General features: G+C 36.9%; 1 protein-coding gene across 2 annotated transcripts in view; it reads right to left on the reverse strand.

Moving 5' to 3' along the window:
- Positions 1–2045: 2045 nt before the first annotated feature.
- The window catches only part of LOC146593339 (macrophage mannose receptor 1-like), a 32954-nt gene continuing 11212 nt past the window's right edge, over positions 2046–23787 (reverse strand). The window contains exons 10-30 of one of the 2 annotated variants that reach the window (XM_085309416.1): positions 22787–22902; positions 22183–22331; positions 18868–19067; positions 18422–18549; positions 17965–18052; positions 17709–17844; positions 15538–15576; positions 15267–15430; positions 14556–14623; positions 13980–14080; positions 13131–13273; positions 12015–12120; positions 11103–11299; positions 10809–10911; positions 9910–10142; positions 8558–8723; positions 7388–7540; positions 4314–4430; positions 3891–4058; positions 2671–2706; positions 2046–2344 (exon numbers count right to left, since the gene is read on the reverse strand). In XM_085309416.1, the coding sequence (XP_085165542.1) occupies positions 2145–2344; positions 2671–2706; positions 3891–4058; positions 4314–4430; positions 7388–7540; positions 8558–8723; positions 9910–10142; positions 10809–10911; positions 11103–11299; positions 12015–12120; positions 13131–13273; positions 13980–14080; positions 14556–14623; positions 15267–15430; positions 15538–15576; positions 17709–17844; positions 17965–18052; positions 18422–18549; positions 18868–19067; positions 22183–22331; positions 22787–22902 (2811 nt within the window). In that variant the 3' untranslated portion in view covers positions 2046–2144. Of the gene's footprint in view, positions 2348–2670; positions 2707–3890; positions 4059–4313; positions 4431–7387; positions 7541–8557; positions 8724–9909; positions 10143–10808; positions 10912–11102; positions 11300–12014; positions 12121–13130; positions 13274–13979; positions 14081–14555; positions 14624–15266; positions 15431–15537; positions 15577–17708; positions 17845–17964; positions 18053–18421; positions 18550–18867; positions 19068–22182; positions 22332–22786; positions 22903–23787 lie in introns of both variants that reach the window. The other variant, XM_085309415.1, reaches the window with a different exon arrangement.

Raw genomic sequence — 23787 nt, forward strand, 5'->3', positions numbered from 1 at the left:
GTGATCTAGTATCCTGTATTGTTTGGGAAGTATAGAACAGGAAAAACATCTCCACTATTTTGCTCATCCAAAGAGCAAGCATAACTGTGTATTCCCAGATTTTTGTTGCACATAGCAGGAAACAGTTATATCTGTATTCATCTCCATGGGAAGCAGGTGGTGTTTTTCTGATTCCAGTTTTGTCCAAAGTTCTCTTAGCAATTTCCTRTTTCCTCCTGAAAATAGCTGTGGCTGTTCCTTTATCACAGGASCTGAGATTATGGATTTGTGATAGTAATAAATAGTAAATTAAAAAGTAGATAAAATTTCTTTTTACATGAAGGTTTTGCCTCTGGGTTTTACAAAGTGTTGAAAGAACATACTGTAAAACTGATTWTGTTTTACTTCAGTTCTCTATTTTAATTAAACCTGTTTTGTTCTGTTTTTTTTAACTAGGTCTCATGGTTAAGTAATGCYGTACACACATACTTGAAAGGAGAAAGCTGTACAATCTGCAGTGTCTTTACAAGACTTACAATTTATGGTTGGAGCCTGACTTCCTTACAGACTCAGCCAGAAGTGTATGAAGTGTGTCCATCAAGCAAAGAAGTGCAAGGGAAAAAATGACAACTCAACAGGAACAGCGTGTTAGCATTAGTGCACTGTTTTAAGGCACCCGCTGATAAAACTATTGAAGTGCTCCTAAAGCAAAGAGTTACTTTAATTCTAAGCTACCATGATTAATATTTTTATTGAGAGACCTTTATTGTTTACTGAGTATCTAGGCAAAGGCAAATACTAGAGGTGGAATGAGTGTATTGTAAGTGTGTCAAACTGTCCAGATACAGACACAAAAAATCTATCCCAGACATAGAACCTATTCTAGATATTCTCTTCTCTTTAAAAGAGAGCTTTAGTATTCTGTCATCTTTTTGTCAATCAGTGGCCTTACGCATGCGGACAGCATTAAGAATTTCTGACTGCAATTCTACAAAACGAGCTATGAGAGAATCTATTTCCCATTGTAGATATTTYGTAGAAACTTCTATTATCCAGCCCTGTTCCTCTGAATGCTTCTCTGTTGAGGCCTGTTATAGCTTGGCTTCTTGAGGCCCTGCTGTAGCTTGGAGAAAGGTTTGCATATCTCAACAGAGACAGTACATTTCTTAAAATAACACAGAATGATAAACTGTTCCCTAAGGCAAACAGTGCTATCGTGTACCCTTGAAGAAAGTCTGAAGTTCTAAGATCTGAAGGAATCAAATGAAATACATTGTCAAATGAAATTAAAACAAAAATGGAAAAAAGTAATTTAAAATGAGTTAGTGATTGCATTTCTCTAAACTTGAGAGTTATATAATGCAGTATATAGATAGCCATTATTATAGATACTGAGAGCTAAAGAGTATCATCTCTGCATACTGGAAGCATTGTAACTGAAATAATATGCAATGGATAGACCATTTACTGTCATATTTTTCTTGTTAACTGGAACCTGGTAGAAAAATGTTCATATTTACAGAATAACAAAATAGTGCAAGGTTGTAGAAAATGGCATAATTATTCCCAGAGTTCGGACTAGAAGTAGGAATAAAGGAAAGTCTTTTTAATTATTTTTTCATCTACCCATCTATATCTTAGTAAGGAAAATATATTTAATTCACAAATCTGGGTATTATAGTAGGTTTTACGTGAATGAAAAGATCATAAACTGAATCTGAAAATCTGAAATATTGGTGTTTTCCATTATAGTCTAGATAAAACTGAAACAATACAGCAGGAAAAATTAATATAAAGGTGTAACTAATTATTTGCTCTCTATGTAAATGGAAAAATCCCTACATTAAGYTAAATAAAACAATTGCACATAGTAAAAAAATCTTTTTGCTCTGATACCTCTGAAGCCAATATTTCAGTCATGCTCATCTATGTGAAACAAGTATGTGTACTTCCTAAACTAATCAAAAAACAGAAAGTCTGTAGTTCTTTGGGATGGAATTGTTGAAGGGAGTATATATTCATATGTGTTTGTATAAATCTATGAACTTCATATCTGCACAAGGAGAAGACTATTATTTGCGTAGAAAAAAAGCAAAACTGGCCTAAGATTTCACTGTTGCATAGATTGATTTCTGTTTTCTGGAACATACAGGTATTTTGTCAAACTACATGCCAGTATGTGCCTCTTGTTCTTGGATATCCACAGATGCCTCTGGTCCTCTCATTCTGGTTGAAATACCTAGTTGGTTTTGTTTTTTCTTGAACTTCCAGTAGAAATAAGCTGTGCTTCCAGCTCCAACAGTAGARAGGACTAGAACAGCAAACAGCCAAATGATGCTGCTGGAAAATACTTTCTCTTTTTTCTCTCCTGTAAGTGGATGAAATAGAATCAACACCTTTGATTTTAAGAGATTTCAGAATCCAGCAATAAGATTACTTTGACTAGAATTCAGATAAATATACGCATTTAGATTTTCAGTCCAACCAGTTATTTTACTAACAAGAAATACATAAAATTAAACTAATTAAGAAACAATACAAAATTACATCTATTTTCTGTGTCTAGATACAATTGAAGTTTATGAACTTTTTTTTTAAAATGCTTTTAGAATTAATATTTAGAAACTATTTAATTATCTGCTTGTTATATTTGAGTACCTCCTTAATTCTACTTAAAGAAAGTATGCTTACCTTTGTTCTCTGGTGACATCTCTGTGTTTTCAGGAGCTTTCAGAAAGAAAATAAAGTGTTTATTCTGAATGGTCTTAAGAGAAATTTCGAAGATCCTAAGTCCACATGCTTACCTGCTGTGATAATTGCAGTCTCCTGGGAGATGGAGCTATAGGAATGTATAAGAATATATAGGCTTCTAACTTGACCTCCTCAGTCAAGTTACCCAACAAGAAATCAAATTATAGTAGGATTTCAATATCTTTTAAAAGTGTTCACAAATGTGTCTGTTTTGAGAAACAGCCTGTTGGACCTAAATTCATTTTTAGGTGTTTTCTGAAATGGGGAACGTTTCCTGAGTGGAGGTCTTATATATTGGAAATATCTCATGAGCATCTTTATTCACAGGAATACTGAGCTGAGAAGAATCTTCTGTGAATTTAGCCTTCTCTTGAAGGCAACCCTTCCTTGTGACTGTGGTTGTGGAATGAACAGAATGCTCTGCTAATTAGGGCTTCCTAAACTTACTAAGTAACAGCAATACAGAATTAAGGAAACAAAGAGTTCARTTCAAGTTCTTGACTGCTTTAGTTTAATCTCATTTGGTAATTCAACCTTTGAATTTTCTTTCAGATGATCATTTTGCTATTGAAAAAAATCTTAGCATTTTGTTAAACATGATTCTATCACACTGTAGATAAATAGTATCAAAAATGTATTTAATCATATTCCTTGTCCATCAGCACAGAAAATAGTAATRAATCAGCAATTCTTGCATTTATACAAGACAAAGTTTTCATTGCACTCATCAGAACAAGATTTCTCTGGGGTAACATATTCCACTACCATGAAGCAAAATTTGTTGCTTTCAAACTTAGGTTTGTGATTTTGGGATAGAATTTGGGCTTTACTGAAAACCCACTTTATATGAAAAATGAGTGGCCTCCAGCCATTTGGTTTTCTACATATAGGTGACTGAATTGTCTAAGACACCTGCATGAGGTTGATGTTATTATACAGAACTTACAGGGCATTCTGAGGAAGCAGCTGGAAGCCACATGGGATAMCCAACTGTACTTGAAGCCTTAGTATTTAGGCAGCTGAATCCTGCTATTGGTGTCTATTGGTTTTGCACGTACRGCTATAATCATTCTTTCCAGTTGCACACATATGCTTTACAATGTATAATTTAGATACATTATAAGGCATGATTAGCCATAGCTAATATAAATATTACTTACTTTTTCTTTTTTTACAAATATATCCTTTTTTGAAAGAACAGACATTGCTGTTCCAGTACCCAGAAATTGCACATATTTCTCCACATTGCTTATGCTGGTTGTTTGAAGGCTCTACCATATTCCAGTTGACAAAATCCACTGCAGTTTTGTCTGTCCACACCCACTCTTCTGATGTTTAAAATAAGCATGTATGGATAAAACACAATGTTTAGGCTGATAGAACATGATAGGGAAAATAAAAAAGTTACAGCATGAATAAACAAATATTTCAGTTACAATTACATATRTAAGCATGCCTTGAAATATACTTTATGTACTAATAGATATGTATACTTTCAAGTATAAAAAGTTTCTTTCCTTTTAAAATAATTATCATCGTTTTGTATTGTCTGATAATATATGATTAAACATTTAAGATATTACCTATATCATTTTTCTTCAGTCCTATCCAAAAGTTTGGTGATTTTCCATGAAGGGTCTTAATTGTGTCTGACAGAAAGTTTGTTTCGGCATAGTCTCTTACTGATACCAAGTTAGCAGCTGAAAAGTATTAATGAACACATTACAGTATTTCATTTTCTTAAGTTTAATGGCCAGTTTAAGTCAATAAACATAGAAATTATTTTTTCTTACACTGAGTATTCATTAGTCTCATTATATTTTATTTTATCCTCTCAAACCATTTTGAGCATGGCTGTGACCTATGTGAATGTGAGTTAACACTAAGACATGAATTTTAGGTTAGTCTTTAGTATTCTGGAGAAAAAGAAATGGTCTCCTGCAATACTTTTGGACAGGTCCAACCACACCCCAAAATGTGATGCTGGTATGCTGAAAGTAATACATGTGAGCCCCATGTATTCTGCTATTACAGCTCTGTCCTACACCAGACATGGGGTGCTATTAGAGTTGTGAATATGTCCAGAAGCTCTGTTGGTCTCATCAAGAAATAGCCACCTTCCTGACTAAGCCTAACTARAGTGTGGGCAAAAACTTAGGAATTTAGTATATGGACCAATGTCAAGATAGGAGCTTTCATTCTGTTTTTTAGTGGAATGCTTTTTCTAGTAATTATCTGATAAATACTTTTATAGAACTATTTTGTGAATTTTATTGTCACTCAATTGTACAGTAAAATACCTTTGCAAAGCTACTTTTTTCATTTGCTCAACTGTATGCCGGTGTCTTAATACATAAGAGGAAGTGATGTTATTGCTAGGCCACWCTCTGTCATCTTTGAAAGGTCTTGGAGAACAAGAGAGGTGCCTGAGAACTGGAAGAAATCCAATGTCACTCCAGTCTTCAAAAAGGGCAAGAAGGAGGACCCAGGAAATTACAGGCCAGTCAGCCTCACCTCCATCCCTGGAAAGGTGATGGAACAACTCRTTCWGGATGTCATCTCCAGACATATGGAGGAAAAGAAGGTGATCAGSAGTARYCAGCMTGGATTCACCAAAGGGAAATCATGCTTAACCAGTCTGAGAGCCTTCTCTGATAGAATGACTGCTGGGTAGGTGAGGGGAGAGCAGTGGATGTTGTGTACCTTGACTTCAGCAAGGCTTTTGACACTGTCTCCCATAACATCCTCCTAGAGAAGCTCAGCAAGTGTGGGTGAGATGAGTGGACAGTGAGGTGGATTGAGAACTGGCTGAAAGGYAGAGCTCAGAGGGTYGTCATCAGTGGCGTGGAGTCTAGTTGGAGGCCTGTAGCTGGTGGTGTCCCCCAGGGCTCAGTACTGGGTCCAGTCTTGTTCTACTTATTCATCAGTGACCTGGAGGAAGGGACAGAGTGCCTCCTCAGCAAGTTTGCTGATGATMCCAAGSTGGGAGGAGTGGCTGATACAGCTGWRGGCTGTGCTGCCATTCAGAGAGACCTGGCCAGGCTGGAGAGCTGGGCAGAGAGGAACCTCATGAGGTTCAACAAGGGCAAGKGCAGGGTCCTGCACCTAGGGAGGAAAACCCCATGCATCAGTACAGTGTGGAAGTTGACCTGTTGGAAGGCTGCTCTGTGGAGAAGGATCTGTGAGTGTCCTGGTGGACAACAAGTTGACCATGAGCCAGCAATGTGCTCTTGTGGCCAGGAAGGCCAATGCTATCCTAGGATGCATTATGAACAGTGTTGCCATTAGTTCAAGGGAGGTGATCCTGCCCCTCTTCTCAGTCCTGCTGAGGTCTCATCTGGAGTAGTGTGTACAGTTCTGGGCTCCCCAGTACAAGAGAGACATGGAGCTACTGGAGCAAGTCCAGCGTAGGGCTATGAAGATGATTAGGGGACTGGAACATCTGCCCTATGAGGAACGACTGCAAGAGCTGGGCCTCTTCAGCCTGGGGAAGAGAAGACTTAGAGGGGATCATATCAATGTGTATAAATATCTTAAGGGAGGGTGTCAAGGGGATGGGGCCGAACTCTTCGGTAGTGCCATGTGACAGTACAAGGGGCGACAGGCATGATCTGAGACACAGGAAGTTGCACTGGAATATAAGGTAGAACTTTTTAACTGTGAGAGTGACAGAGCATGGACCAGGTTGCCCAGAGAGGTTGTGGAGTCTYCTTCTCTGGAGATATTCAAGGCCCGCCTGGATGCAATGCTGTCTAACATGCTCTAGGTGACCCTGCTTGAGCAGGGGGGTTGGACCTGATGATCTCCAGAGGTCCCTTCCAACCTCAACTGTTCTGTGATTCTGTGATCTCCGGAGGTCCCTTCCAACCTTACCGATTCTATGATTCTATGATTCTATTAATAAGAAATGTTACTAGAAATCCCTGTATTACCTCTTAAGAGAATAATTAGTTAGAAATATGGTATTGATGCATAATATATTACTTATTCTTCCTTCCTAAAAAARGTGATTAGAAGACACTGAAATGTTCTATCTCAGGAATTCTTGATTAGCATTCAACAGAAATCAGAGATGTGAGGTAGAGCATCTTTCCCTCCCATCTAATTCACATAAAGCTCTTCTGCTCAAATAGTAGACGACACAGTGGAGTGTTCCAGAGGAGGGACTGGATGAGTGGATGTGTTTTGGCTGTTCCTGAAAGCTAAATAATGGAGMTCATCCATCTCATTTGTTGTCCAGCCACTGAAATCCAATTAATAAACAGAGCCCTCGAATTAACAAAGTCTGCTTTCCCAGGGAATTGTGTCATGTAGTTTACATTTTGTGTGAATTCCCTCTTTTTAAGAAAGGAAAAGAAAACACAGCAGTCTTCACCTCAGTGAGACACTAAAAGATTTTCTTTATACAATTACTGCTTTTCATAAAACTAGGAGGAACTTAATATTTTTGAGATACTAATAGCTCAGCTGATAATTGAGATACCAAAGATACCTCTATCTCCAGTATTTGGTTTTATAGTGAAACAACATAAAGTTTTCTCAAAAAACACACTAAAAAGCTTGACTTTGAAGTTTGTAAGTAAGATTTTCWTATCAATATCACTCACTGTTTATGACTTTACTTACATCTTCAGTCTTTCTAAAACATTACACTTACCCAGTCGAATACATTCCTGATAAGCTTGAGACCAGCTTCTTTTCCTGGAGGCCTCAAAGTAGTAGCAGTGACCATGGAAAGGTATCCAAGATTTGTGTCCTTTTGATTCAGGGCATTTTCCAGGGAGTTCTGGGGGTTCAGTAGGCACTATTACTGAAAAGAGATCCGATAATGAATACAATTATTTTATAAAACTCATTTTTACCATTGCATTAGTAAGGCAAAACTAAACAAATTGTATTAGGTTTGTCATCATAGAAGAAAAGAAGCATTCTAAAAAGAGCTTGTATATTGTTTTGGTTTTGTGTTTGAGAGCATAATTTATCTCACATTTAKCAATCAAGATGATTAAGAAGATACACTAAGTTTTAAGAAGTGTAGATTCTGTCTGATGATGATTTTTTAACGACTCCAGTCAATGCAATATCCAGCTAAATTTTTGGCATAAACATCTGCCTAATTAGTTAAAGCTATTATTTTTAAAATGGCTTCTGACACTATTTTTTTTGACAGGATCAATACCTTATACTAGAAATTATGAATGCAACTAGAAACTAGAAAATATGAATGAAAGTGTTGGCATTATTCAACATGGCTTGCAGGTATTTTTATTGAACTGCATCCTGAATATATTCCATAGTGACTGATATAGTAAGAAGATTTCAGATGTGAAGATAAATGCAGATTAAATTAAAATTAAATGTTCTGCCAAATTACATTTTCTTCCTATGAGTCTTCCAGTCTATTTCTTTTCCTGWTGAGGAACATTCAGCTCTCWAATTAGATTTCCAGAATATTAAAGTGGAAAGAGAGATACATGTCAAGTACATTGACAYTGACATTGTCACTACATGGTGCCCMAGACTGGATATACTATTCCGTATCAAAACAGATCTCATAGTCAGTGAATGAGTTTTCCTATTAGAATGAATAATTAAGAAAGCAATGAATAATCAGTCCTATGTTTTTCAGAGTTCTGAAAATGATTGGCATGAATGGACTGACTTTGGGGAAGAATTCATGTCAGTTTTTAAAACTAGTTAGCTAGCTACTCATGTCATGCTCTATACTRGTCCATAAAGCAAGTATTTTTCCAGTTTCTGATGATACTTAGCTCAGCTGATAAATCTCTGCACCCTCCAGTTAAAATACTTACATTCAGTTGCTTACCATCAGATTTTTTACAGAGAGAAAAGAATTCTTCCTTGCATGAAGCTGTCTTCCAGGTTCCATCAGTATCTAGGTAGACACATGCTAATTTCTGTTTCGGTTCCCCACTGGACCACTTACTGTAAACTAATCTCCATTTGTCAATCCATTGATACTTGCCATTGGTCTGGAAGTAAAATCTATATGGTAATTTCAAGATCCGTGAGAGTGGCATACAGAGGATCCTCAGAGGACTTTCATAAAACTAGTATAGAATATTCTTAATAATACCACATTTCCATGCTTGTAAATGCTTATTGCAATGAGATGTACAGTCTCTGCTATACAAGAATGTGAACATAGAATGATTTTTTGTACCTGCTAGAAAAGTATCTAAAATACTAATTCAAAACATTTTTCAAGCATTGGGAAATAGAAGGGAAAAAGTAAGGGGACATGAAAGAACGCACAAAATCAGGAGTCATATAAGACATCATGTTGGTACCACCACCCAAAGGCCTGCATAGAGAATGACTGTGTGGGTGGAAGTGTTCATCAATAGCCATCACTTTTGTTGTAGTTACTGTGACTGTGATTCATGGGGAAGAGTATAGCATGTCAAAACACCTACAAGCCAAATGTTCACCTTCCTCTCCTGTCATACAACTGAAGTAGATATCTCAGAGACAAAAGATTTTCCTCCATAATGTTTTAGCTTCTAAATGGAGGGTATTACACCAACTGCACTTTCAAATGAAAGAATATATGCATAGGTAAATATGTCCAGCTATCACATCATACAGGCTTCAGATTAAAGTAATTTTTKCCGTTGTTTCTGTCCACAACTTTGTTTCTCTGCTGCTACCATAAATAAGACTACTTTAGGGGGATATGTGTGAACATAAACACACATGTAAAATACATTCATTCCCAGATGTCAGATGTGCAAGCTAAGATATAAAGTCACTGATCACTGGGATACATAAACACATGGAGTGCAGGATGTATTCTTTCATGTTGATTTTGGAATATCTTTTAAATTAAAGCAAACTCATAATGTGGGAGATATTACTCATGTTGTCAACCCTTTAAATGACTTCAAACAGCATTGTGGTTTGCTGGTTTGCTGAGGCATTTCCCTGGGCTAAAGCATTTGAAAGTTCTTAATTCACTRAAATCTCAACAGTATGTCTCATATTCATTGAACTCAAGCATTAAATTGGTATAATGTTGATATAAATTGTTGCTTTCAGCTATATACTGACAGAAATTTTTACAGGTTTCAAGATGAGAGCATGCAGTAAAATTCTTCTAAACAAAGAATAAGACGAGTACATTATAAGCTTGACTATGTGTAATGTATGTGTTCTTACCAYGTTGCTATTAAGACCAATCCATAGAGGCTCTCCATATTCTTGTGCGAGTAAGAACAACAGTGATTGGCTATATGGATCTAAAATGCTGGCAAGTTCTGATGCTTTGTTATTACAGGATTTTTGTGCTTCTTCCCAATTCATTTTGGAGTGGATGACAGAATAGCTAATTCCATCAGAATGAGCAGAAGTGAAGTCCAGTAGTGTTGTTGATGACTTAAAGAATTTGGGATCTGTAGGAATAAGGGAGAAGGAAAAGAAAACAAGAATAGGTAAATCTAGAGGACACATTTGACTTGAGCAACCGAGTTACARCTTCATGAGTTACAAACCAAGTAATAAATTGCTAGTTTGAATAGAACACTTCTCATTACATGTTTATGAGTAACAGATAATTTCAAAACAACAGTGAACATTCTACATGAAAGGAATACATTCTCAGCCTCTGGCAATTTTGAGTCAGTAAATTCACAGTAGTTTTCACAGCAGCAGTAAGTCAAAAACAGCACACCAACTCTGTGTATTTTCAAACTATTCTTTGCTGCTTGGTATGGTTATGAAGCTGATTTAGATAAATGTAATACTTGCCAATTATGATGATATATAGGTCATTATCAACTTGTGTCATTAAAAAGTTTGTGGGTTTTAGCTGTTAAATTACATTATTGTAAAATAAAAATATTTTGTGTACCTAAATTCTAGTATTTATCATTCCCTTTTCCAAAACACAAACACTACTAACTAGTACTGAGATGTAAGATGGGCTGTGGATTTTTTTCTGAAGTTTTACTGGTCCTTTAYCTAAAACAATTGAGAACAGTGATCTAAATCATATTAAACAAGAGAAGTGATTTTAATTAATATATTACGAATTTCAAGACTAGCAAAACAGAACTCACCACTATTCTTCTGGCATATATACCCTCTGGATTTGTAACACTCTTCATCATTCCATTTTCCTGTGTCATCAGCATGACCTTTCTTCAGAGAAACACAATCAAACTGTTGGAGGAAGGGAACGAAGTCCCAAGTGAGACTGAATCATTGAAACATTGCATCTCTAACACCAGCTTCAAGATAAATGAACAACTTGGGAAAAATGGTGAGGCGTGTTTGTGGCAAGTTGAACCGCTTACCTGAAGTGATATTGCTCTCCTGATTTAACTTGAGGATAAACTATAAGCAATATTTACCTGTTGCAGATTGTGGCCATCTTCTGGATGTAGGCTTTCTAACAAAACAGGTTCTGTAAGTTTGGGGCAGTCTGGAGCCCAGTTTGTATAGGAAACAGCACTGCCATCAGTCCAAACAAAGTTGAGTTCACTGAGTATATCATTCAAGCCAATCCAGGGGTCATTTGACACATCCTTCAAATGGTAAGTGAGAAAAGCTGGAAAAAAGGCAATAGAAAGGAAGTTTGTCGTGTCTTCAGTCAAGACAGCAGCAAACTATTTTGGTTTTTAAGTCTTGTAAATACATTTTAATTAGTATTTGGTTGGAATTGTACCCATTTTGCTTATGGCAAGCCAAGGGTTCAAGYCTTTGTCTGTGAAAAGTCTCAAAGAGTAGAAGTATTTGTAACTAATAAGCAAGACTAGTTCCAAAAGAGGTAGGATAAAATACCTGCCTGACCACCATGATATCTATTGAATTCACTTATTTCACTGCTTGGAATGAGCTGCTTGATTGATGGAAGCTACACAAGTAACTAGATTTATCTGCAARTAAAAGCCTGGGAATGTAGTCAAGGTGAAAGTGTGTCCTCATGTTGCTACAGCTTCCTTTGCTTTCTGTGTATTGAAAACTACAAACACCATGTCTGGATTTGTTAATCTATACTGATACTTCATACCCTATAAATAAATAAAGCCATTTCTGTGGAACAGGAGGGAGCAAYCCTTAGCATCACCAGCATGCTTGAGACAGCTGGTTTTAATTCTTCCAAAAAAGCTTTATGCCATGGCTATATAACCCATGTGAGTATACATATTATAAAATACACATATTTACATATTGCTTCTTTTTGCTATGTTCTTCTTTGCAGGAAATGACCGCTGTGTACAGAACAAATACTATCTGAGACCTAGAAAGCTGTAGTACTGTACCTTGTACTTGTTCATTATGTATGCTAGCCAGGTTTCCTCCAAGGCTCRTACAAGCTCTTTGTGCTGTATTCCAATATACGTAGGCAGAGCCAAAAATTTTGTAACACTAGGGAAAAACGAGTTAGACTGTTAGTGAGTGATAGCAAAAGGAATTTAGGTTTGAATTACACTAATTTTAGTAGAAGTTTACACAGTTCAGATCCAGAAAAAAAAAAATTATAAACTTAACAAGGATTCCAAGTCATATCAGAGCCCAGAGATACTCCATTTGCAGATTTTAAATGTACTCTGTATCTGCCTCAAAACAAAACAAACAAAACAAAACAGAAACCCAGCATAGTATTCCGCATGCAATCATCTAGATGTTGTTGAAAGCAGTATTTTTGACCTGTAGCCGATGGTCAGTGGGCTGTTCTGTGTTTATTCAGTCTTTCTCATTTTGTAGCTCTTTTATTAATGAATATATGACTCATACTTTCTTAAAAAATACAGTTACCACACTTCCAATAGACATTCACCCCAGAATGGTTCTGGTAAACATGAGTGTGCCTAACATGCCCTCTCTACGCTTCCAGGGCACCCTCTGCCCTTTGGCTTACCTGTAGCACTGTCAGACTTATGTAGTTTGTGGGAAATAACTGCAATAACTGTAGCAAATATTCCAGAATTGAAATTCCACCATTGTAACAACTCTCTATATATTACAAAAGAGAATCATGACTTAATATACACATCAGAGTTTGTCACTTTAGAGATGAGGGAAGCATTAAATTGAAGCTTTTTTAGAAAGATCAGGCATTATTTGTGGTTTGCTCCAACTCAGATCACTGACTTACACTTGTACATTCTAATAGTTGTGCTTTTAGTTGAATTTAGTTGAACTCTTCTTTCTAAGCAGATATATACTATGTAACAGTTTTGTCAATGTGTCTCAGGTGACCACTTTTCAGGAAAACAAAAATCTGTAACTGCAAAATCATAATCTAACTCGTCCAATTTTTAATGCAACTTCGGATAATCACTGTCAAAAGAGAACTGAGAGACAAAAGACCTCTTGTATTGTTTTGCATTGTCTTCCTAAAGATCTGTATTGTGCTTAAATGCATGTTATCATACCTGATTTTTAAACAAAAGCCAATCTTCAGGACATCCTCCTGGAGGCAGAGGTACCATTGGAACAAGTGTTGCATTTAAAAAACTCCTGTGCCTCTCGCAGATAAAACCATTTGAAAAACCACAGTGAATATCGTTCCACAAGCCTGAAATCAATTTAAATTTAGATAAGGAGACACAGAATAAGATTGAAATTTGTGGGAAAATGAACTGACTTCCATGCTTCTAGCTTCTTAAGCACTCTGTCTGGCAATGTTAGCATGAGTGATGGCATACTTCAGCTCAACTCTCCATCCCATCTTCGCTGCTGAGAGACAGACCTTGATCCTGCTGTGAGTGTGGGAGTAGTGGCTATAAGAGGCAGAAGCTTTTTGTTATGATTTATATGGCAATCCCCCAGCCTTTGTGCAAAACCCACAGACACCTTTCTTTCTTACACTCAAGAGTGCAAGTGTAAAGTAGCAATTTCTCAGCGAAAATACACTTGAATGTGAAACTCTGTATGCCTTTTAGGACCTTAGCACATATTCTGTTCCTTGGCTAACTATGCTCAATTATCTTTTGAAAGGCCAATTTGACATTGATTTGAGGGGAACTTAYTGTTCGTACAACTGAAAAGCTATTGTTCCAATCTTCCCCAGCATTCCCCATTAAAGTATTAATTTGTTATGTTCCACTTGCATGAGCAGTATTGCCCTTGAACTAACCTCAGATATAATGACTAAACTTTAATATGGGAATTTTTCATAAAATCACTGACAAAGAATGGATTAAAGTAGGCAAAACATGTTTACAAACATAAGAAGAGATACACAGATAAAAATACTCTTTCTAACATGTTGTGCAACTCACCATCTTTTTTATTTAAGACCACACAATTTTCTTGAGCAGCTGCAAAGTTGGGCTCATCTGGTGCCCAAGCTGCATAGTGAACTGGGCTTCCATCTGCCCAACTGAAAAAAAAGAAACAACACAGTAGCTACCAGTCAGATAATGTTAATGATACAGTTGAGAAAAAATCTATTTTAACATACCAACCTTTTACTAAAAATACTACAAATCTAAAAATATTTATGGCTGAGTATGTCTGTCTGTGAGTTGGATTTCCACTGGGATTAAAATGCCTTAGATAATGAAATCCCAGCGTGTCAAGCCAAAGAAGAAAAATACAAAAAAAAAAAAAAAAAAAAAAAAAAAAAGCCAATGGTTATCTATGTATTCATAGCATGTATATTCCCTATTAAAAAAGCCTTTAAAATACAGTTTTACAATGTAGATAAACCAAGGGAAAAACACACATCTCAACATGCAATATAACTCTCTGAAATTGCTTTTAACTCCCTCGCAGTACTCCCTTCAGAAATAACTCTAGTAGTAAAAAACTTCTGCATTGAATGTTACGAATCTTGATATAACTTGTTTCCCTACCTAAACTGCTGATCAGCATCCTGCATTAATCCTATGAGATATGATTCCAGCTTGCCRCTTTTTAAGATCTGCACACAAAAAAACATACGTTCAGTTAGTGCTTGCTTTTACCTTGCATCTATCTCACATGAAAAAAATATTTTTGTGCTCTTAAATCAAATAGCTGAATACTTGTTGCATAAATGATCTTGGGCAGTCACCAGAGAGGACCACCATTGAAGTAAATATGGTGTATGGGATGCTTTTGCTTCATTACCTTTACTGCTGCTTCTCTACTCTTGGCTGCAAACTTGGTGTGATCAAACCTTTATAGTTGGCAGTGGCGTCACACCTGCAGGTGCCACTGCGCTTCGCGCGGTTCAGAGGAGCTGGGGGAGACATCCCGGGGAAAGCACAGTTTCCCCATCTCACCCACCTTCATYGCAAAAGGTTCGTTGTTCCTTATAGAGCTTTGGTCTTGGGTAAAGCTCTGTTTAGATTAACATATGAAAAAATAGGCCCACCCTAGTAAATGGTAAATTCTTTTGTATTTATTTTCCTAAACAGAAGGTCTGTTCTGTAGTCTATTTTGTTGCTTAATATTTAAATCTACTGTGGATAAAATGTAGTAACAATATTATGTGACAAGCTTGTCCTTCTGTGGTTCTCAAGAGTATGTAGCAGAGTACACACACCATAGATAGTGAAACACACAGTTAAATTTCCTCTTACGTATTTCCACAAAAACTTTCTTTCATTATTATTTCCAATAGTAACAAGGTCTCCATAATTGTTTTTGCAGAACTTTCTTGCTTTTTCCATAGAGGTGCTTTCAGTGCTGAAAAAGTATTGTTTGTTCCCTTTTATAATCCAGCCRTCTCCAGTGACTTCATACACTGCAACACAGAAAAGGATTCCCTGTACGCTGTACTGGTTTTGTATGAAGCTGTTCATGTTACATGATATTACTCTTTGGATAAGAGAATATAAACAAAAAGCTTACTGGCAGAAGGGCTTGCAGGTTCTGATTTCAAGGGTGCCCCTGTAATGAAAAACAAAGATGTAAAATTCTTCCTGAATATTCACCCAATGTAAGGGTTCAGTTAGTGAAAATGAAGTTAGTATCCATCCAATTTCTGTGTTTAACACATTCAGTGAAGAATGTATTTATTCAGAATTTTCGGTGCAGATAAAGAGTATATGTTCATGGGATAACGGATGTGTTACAGCTCTACAACTCTGTATCAGTAGATTTTTGGTTCATTTTCATAATTCACATAGTTCAACATTCACATAATGTTGTGCATCCTGAATGTTGCCTATATTTGGTGAATGAAGTTAGTATGAATGAGTATTTTTTTCTGAGAGAAAATAGAAGAGTGAAAGTATGTTACTTGGGCGTTAGCATACTTGCTCTGCACTRTAATAAGATTCTGAATAGATGTGGTCTTGTATCTGAGCAATAAATTCAAATCCTAAAAAAACTGCTTCAAAATATTTTGTATTTTATTGGTATCCATTTGTTGGTGAAAATCAACATTTTCTCTGCCCTTTGCTTTTTGAAAAATCACATTTGACTGAAAATCCACTATTGATACATGATTTAAATGAAAGATTCAGACATGAAACTGAGCAGGACATTGGACCTTTGTATCTCTAAACATGGAAGGCTGAGAGCTATAAAAATTTAAAACAGATATTGACCTTAATAAATTTCTTCCAGAGGAGTCCATTGTAATGTTTGTGTTGTTTTATATGTAACAACATTAAATGAAGCAGGTGACATATATAGTTGGGTGAAAAACATTATATGCCCTTTAAAAATAATCTCTTGCATGGCTGGTGAAGCTATTTAAAGGGCAAAAAGAGATGTAAGTTGTGGAAGTACAAAGCATTCTGATCTTTTCAGCACCTTTCAGTATAAAATTATGCACTACTGACTAAGGATGGTAATTTCTTCAGACTATATTTTCTGCCACTCACACACTGATAAAAATTAATAAAACATACAACTATYATTGGCAGTTTTGCAAATAATTTTTAGTTGTGTTAATCATTCAGTTGAAGAATTACAGAGGAATTTACCAAACATGGTATCTTCACAACATCTCTTTGAGATATATATGCATGCCTGTTACTTTTTTAAGCATGGGAAGTTGAGACAAAGTGACTTAGTTAGATTACTGTAAATAAATCACCAGCATGGAAATGGCCTTTTTTAGAAAAGTATCATTTTAAATATTAACCCTGACTGCTTGTGGGAAGGAACCCAGAGAGAGACACGAAAGCTGTGATTCTGTTAATCTTGGAAGTAAAAAACGCAACACAATACAAAGCTATTGTTGGTTCTTCTCTTGTAACACTGGCTATATTTCATAATATATAGTTGCTACAGTTGTTTGAAAAAGCAGAAGTATAAACATAGAAAATTCTGCTACTAGTAGGAAAGGAGGATGCGAGTCCACTTATYTATTGTCTTAAAGTATGTAAATTATGTTGCTTAGGTTACTGGCTTTTCATTATAGCAAACCTGTTATTATCTCGGTTTCTTTTTTATGTCATCTYACATAGAAAATGCTTCTAATATCCTGGTAGTCTTGTCTGAATTAAATGAGGTCACTAATTTGCTCCTTCCTTCAGTATCCTAGCTCCACTTGCGCGGAGAATAGAAGTTTCACTTCACACAGGATATTGAGATTTCAAGTAATCTTTTTGGGAAATTGTAACTCTCACTTTCTCCCTCAACCTTCTAGTCTGAAGGTTCACTACAAGTAAAAATTCCAAGAAAAATGTAGTTTCATGTCAATCAAAGCTACTATTTTGGCAAAATCCGCTTTTGGGCAGAATGATTTTACCAGATGAACCCTTGAGGTAGCTTCCCCTTATTTTCTGTGATTCTATAATTATATAGGCAAGAATATTTTCAACATAACTTATCAAATAATACGAAATTTTAGAAAGACATAACTCAAAAAAAAGTTAATTAACAGTGGAAGCATTGTATTCTGAAAGTAATACTATGTTTTGACTCATTTTTCCTTACGCAAAATTGCTGTGAAATCAACCAGATTTTCCCAAGCATACAACCTGGGGAACTTCCTATTTTGTCTGAGTGTGATTCAACTTAAATTTCTCAGATCACCTCTTCTGTGAGCTTACAAAGAAGTAGTTTACCTTTCTTCATTTCACAAATCCAGTCGTGACTGTATTCGCAGTGCAAGTTAATCCATGACATGGAAGACTCCTCACTGATTGTTCCACAATACTCAAATCCAACATTGTCAAAATAACTTGTTTTCCTGTAATTCACCTACAGTAGAAACACAGCATTGATTTTTGTTCTTCTCTTACAAGGAAAGGAGTTTCCAGTCATGGAAACAGCTCCAGCAGTGAAAAAGTCAGAAGGCAACTGGGAGGATCTAACACTCACCGGTGACCCGTCACTCCATGAAAGCCCACCGTCAGGATCCAAACAGTGTAAACCTATCCAGAAAGGCCGAAATGATGGGGATTTGTTTCTAGAGTGTGAAAAAAAGATATTATGGAAGAAGAGGATGTACATGGTTAGCTGCATTAATTTTTACCAGCTCTATAGGAAAATAACATTTACATTTATTAGAGGTTTAAAGGAATGTTCAAAGCTTTGAAACAAATAATATAAATGTATTGTATACAACTGCAAGGACCAATTTTAGGAACTCCAAAAAAGTATTTAGAAATTGCTACCCATATGAAGGGTTTTTTTTCAATTCTTATGACAATGACTATAARCAGAAATAAATTATAAACAGAAATGAATTATCTCAGGAAAGAATCAGGAATATTTTTGTTTATTCCTATATAATATATTCTTACACCAAAAGATCAGTTATTTGATATTTACTTACGCTATTAAATTTTCTATCAGTCTTTGCTCTTCTTCATTTTTAATGGCAGCCAGGTCTCCTCCTATTTCTCTGCAAAAATCACGGGCTTCAAACCATGTTTTCTTTTGGTTTCCTTCTCTCACAAAAATCTATAGATAAATTTTACAGTAGAACACTGTTACACTGTAAATATTAAAAATAAAACTAACTGCCTTGTATCAGCAATACAGGAAAGCAGTAAATTAGAAATACATATATTTATTATGGATTAAAGAATATGCTACCTAGCTAATCTTATTCACTGTACCTTGCTGATACAGTGATAATTGGAGTGATTTCCATTAATAGTCTATATAAAAGCTTACTGTATTTGTACTATAATGTGCTATTCTCTGAAATTTAGACTTTCTATCTGTTTGGTACTTCTCTGTCTCATGAGCAGGATTGCTGGAAAAATTAATACTTACTTTGAAGCACGAATTAGTGCTACCATTTGTATTCCAACCCAAAGGACATTCAGAATTTGAAACTGTTTCAGGAGCAAGAGGAAGAGTAATTTTTTCAGCTAGCTTTTTGCAGAGAAATTTTGCCTTCGCTTTGCAGTTGTGAACATCCCATAGTCCAGCTGCATTTCCAGTCCTCAGAACAACACAACCATTTTTCTTCCCTTTGAGAGATGTAAAACAAAATTTAAAAATATTTTAAGAGATTCCCTGCTATCTTTACAGCTCATGTGATTCTTTTTTAAAAAGATTGTTGGAAATAGGAAGTGTAATGTCTGCCCAAAGAAGGAGCTGTGTAAAGACAGGAAACTGGGCAGAGTCCTTCATTATCTTCACTCCCCCCTTGGAAAGCTTTAAAACTCAAGTGCATAAGCAATGCACTGCCTCTCTCTTTCTTGTGCCACTCTCCGCAAGGGTTTGGCAGCCCATCACCTAAAAGTGATCCAAAGCCATCAAGGAACTTAAGGAGCTTCTGAAACACCCTCATCGTTACTGGATTGCTTACAGAGAATGTGAATGTCTAAGGTGAGACCTTCTCAGCTCACTTCAGCCACCTCGTCATTAAGCTTATGATGAACCTAATTGCGAGATTCCCTCTCTGTATAGGCCCCAAATGTGAAATGTGCATGTTCAGAGCATTCGTCACATTTCCTTTTCTTTCTAGTCACACAACAGATTTGACTGCTACCGTAAAGCAGATACTTAACCTCTAGGTGATTTAAGTTTAATGAGATGAATCCCATCCTGAGTGTTTAAGGATATGTGATAAACTGTGAAATGAAGCACAACACACAGATTTGTGAGCACAAATCAGATGAGTTGTCTTCTGTAGCAGAAGTAGTGTAGCTGTACCAATACTGTGCTGAAATTAAAAAATCAGCGTGAGCGTAGCAGCATATTTACACAGCTTTCAAGCTCTGCTTTCAAGACCCAAGCATTCTAGCTTGGCTTGATGCTGCATTAAGCTTCCAATGGCTTGCTGAGAGCCAGCTCAGGTGCTTCCAGCATGACACTGCATTGCATGTCATCATTGTGTTCCCAATTATCTAGCAATGAGTACAAGTTAGAATAATATGGATGAATCAATATGGTCTTGGAAGAAATAAAATTTGGAGCAGCAAAAATATCTTTACAGTCTGAGGCTGAGAAGTTTGTAGAGTCTAAAAATACTTTTCAGATGGTTTTCCATGTATTTGCTTTAATTCTATCCCTTCCCCCATGTCCACTCAGTTTGATTTTGCACTTTTAAGTAGTTTGAAAGCAAGGAGTCAGTAAAGAAGTACATTCATGGCACTATATATCAAAGATGCTCCTAGCTAATATTGCAAAGGCAGAGTCCTTATGTATCGTTGTGGATATGTTTCAGTACTGGCTAGTTGAGAAATAGTTTGGAATTATAACACAGAAGATTGCTTAATACCATAAATCATTTTAGAAGAACAACATTCTGAGAACCTTACATGGTGACTCAATGAGGCAGCTGCAGCACACAGTTCAAAACAGCATTTTTCTTTGCAGCAGTAAAGAACGGGTGTAAAATTCTACCCTATCAGCACCAGAATATTTAATATTCACTCACCTGTGGAGTAAACGGCTATGTAGGGGAAAATAAAATTGACAGTGCATTCTGGTGGCCTGTAACACTTGCTCATTAATAACAGGAGAGGGTTTAAGATAGCAGGTTCTGTGATTTTGGTTTCTGTTTCGGTGGTTTAACAGCAGGTGTGACCGGTGGCTTCASTCCTGCATGCCAGGCTGTGCTTTCTTGTGAGGCCACAGCTGGGCAGAGCAGAGCCAGCTGCTCCGCTGGCACATCCTGCCTGGCTGCTCTCTAGAGGGCTCATAGGACTCTGTAGGGAAAGGAAACTATTTCTTCCCCGGGAGAAACTGGGCACTTGCAGCTGGGAGGAAAAGTTTGGGATTGTGGGAAGGAGCAAACGGAAGAGAGAGAGCGTCAGCAAATGCTCAAGTCACCAGACAGACAAGGGAGCTGGTTTATCAGCCGTTATGCAAAGAGACAGACTTTTCAGGGACCAGGGATTATGGAAGCTGTTACAAGCTAGAAAATTCTTACAGTGCTGGATTCAGCAAGATTCACTGTCTGCAAGAAATGAGCTGCCTACCCGCATGCACTGCACAAGGGGAAATCTGTCTGCCACCCTTTCCTTTCTGCCCTGTCTCGTTCTGAGTTTCCTATTTCAAAAATTGTTTCTACCAGTGTACATAAAATAAAACTAGCTAAAAACAAAAAAAAAAAAAAAAAAAAAAAAAAGAAGAAGAAGAAGAAGAAGAAGAAAGAAACAGTGAAGCAACCAACCCAGTGGTGCTTGGTATGCTTACTTCAAGCATACTTAAAGGCGGACTGCCTCGAGCTCTGGCTAACTGGTCCTGTCATAGCAGACTAAACTGATGTGCCCCAAAAATGGCTCAGGGCAGTCCAGAAGCAAGCTCGGAACTAGAAAGGACACGAGATGAGGCAGATCTGTGATGAGCCAATAATAATTTACAACTCTACTACTCTTCTATGTTGATGCAATTATGGAAATGTTTTGATTCACTGGAACAACTCAGACAGTTGCTCAGAAAAACAGGCCTGAAGAGCTTCCTCTGACCAAAACCTTGAAGCATAACTATCAGTGTTTAAGATTTTGCCAACCTACAAGATTACCTTTGACCAGGGATGGTTAAATGCAGCTTTATGGAGAAAGAAAGGAAACATATCAGGGTTATAGAAAGGACTTGTTCTAAAATAAATAGCTGTTGTCAAGGAAGATCAGAATAAAGTGTGGGGACGTCAGTGAATGTGTCTAAAGTGTGTAAGTCTGTCCTTGCTTCCAGTAAGCAGTGAGAAGACAATGGGAAGGACAGACTTGTACGCAGATCTTTTTGTCTCTTTACATCCTTTTCTCTGTGAAATTAAACAGTACTGTAAGAAGGCAGTTATCATGTGCATCACTGGGCACCACTGATCCTAGGTGCTGAGGGAAAGAACTGTGGCTGAACGCAGTCATACTGGGCAGGAGAATCAGCAAAACCACAAAAATTCACTCAGTAATGTGTAAAATAGTGCAGCCTGGCATCCTGGGGACAGGGAGAGGGGTTCTTAGAGAGATCACTGAGGATGCAGAGGTACATCTGACTCTAACCACGGCACCATTCACCATCCAGCATCTGAAAACTGATGACGGCTATATGTCTCTCTTCCCCAGGGCAGGACTTGAAGATCCAGCTCCTAAAATACAGATTCAGGCGACAGAGACTGCACATGACAAAGAGTACCGGGCATTGCTGAGTTCCAGTTTGTGTACAGCACAGCTGCACCATCAGCCCACTTGAACATCCCTTGCTCTTCCATATCTGAGAGCCCAATCCAAAAGTATTTCTCAGGGCTCAGACCAACGAGGCTGGTCAGGTAAGCTTGCTCATATCTGAAATGAGAAGAAGAGTCAGATGGAGATTAAGCCTACTTTTTCCTTAGTCTGCCATTTCTCAGCATCCTAAGCTATACAGGCATAGAATGAATGGAATTTCCTTTACATATTGTCTCCTCTCCTATATAATCTCTCCTTTTACATGAAAATACCTCACTAAACTAGCTAATCAGATGGGGCCTAACTTCAATAACAACTGAAGCACTGCTATGCTGAAAAATGGCGTCTTACAGAACAGAGCAGCTATGGCCTTTTCTTTCAAAGCAAAGTACTGGAATAGAGGATATAGATACACTTAGTTAGAAARGATACATTATGTTTTCTGAATATTTTTCCTTTAAAAGGACCTTTCATAATCATAGTTTAATATTTTTTCTCCCAAAGTTCTCAACTATTTTATAAAATTCCAAGCATAGTCCATCAAAAGGACTGCTTTACAACTCTTTTCATACCTGTCTCCTACACTTGTTAGATAACCATTGCTCCTTTCGCAGGCTTTCTTTGCCTCCAAAAACGTTACAGAGGTATGTCCAACTAGATAGCAGTAAAAACCATGTCTTTCCCAGCCCTGTAAAGAAGAACATGTGGTGCACACTTACATATATAACAGCATGTGTTATAGTGCTTGCATTTCAAAGTGCTCTTTTAAATCACCATATTGTTTATAAAACATAATGCCATAATACCTTAGTTTGAAATCCTGTGGGCCAGTGGTAACTGAGCTTAGTAAACATCCAGAAAAGGAGAGGTTTAATACACATGAATTCATCTCTTTTGACAACTAATAACTGAAGAGTTTTAACTGATAAAAAGAGTCAGAGACACACAGAATGGATAAGCAAATAAATAAAATACTTCCTTGCTCAGAACTAAAGATAGAGTCTGTGTTATAGTGAGATACTGACTCAGATTTCCTGGGGTGTCTGTTTATCATATAAACCCTTGAAAAGCAACAGCCTTAAAAACACGGTTAAATTCCAAGTCACTTTTCCCTTTTATACCAGCATAAGATATACTTGCTGCACCCAGGAAAGGTAGAGAAACGTGTTCAGTATTTTGGTTTCGCCTCATTCCGGCTAGGGCAAGTGCCTCTACTCTGTTTTTGGTATAGGGTTGTGGGAAATGTTATTAAATATTGAACAATAGTAAATAGGAAAGTAGAAGGAAGGAAAAATAGAAGAAAAAACAGTAGAAATACAAATCTCTTGTTCTGAAAATAATTTCACTCAATAGTATGATTGATTTGATTTTGCCTTCATTGTTATTAATGAGATTTGGCATCATCTTGCATCATATCACATAGCCCTGACTCTAGCCCAGTCTCTTCTGTGTGTTAGATAACCACCTGATTGGTAGAACAATATAACAAATAAGCAAAAGCACGTCAYGAGGCTTCAGCGTCATTTGCAGACAATTCTGAGAGATAATGGGGCTAACTCAACTAAAAAAAATC

Source organism: Rhea americana, unplaced genomic scaffold, assembly GCF_003343005.1.
Source record: "Rhea americana isolate MKP2758 unplaced genomic scaffold, rheAme1 scaffold_298, whole genome shotgun sequence".
In the NCBI taxonomy this organism is placed as follows: domain Eukaryota; kingdom Metazoa; phylum Chordata; class Aves; order Rheiformes; family Rheidae; genus Rhea; species Rhea americana.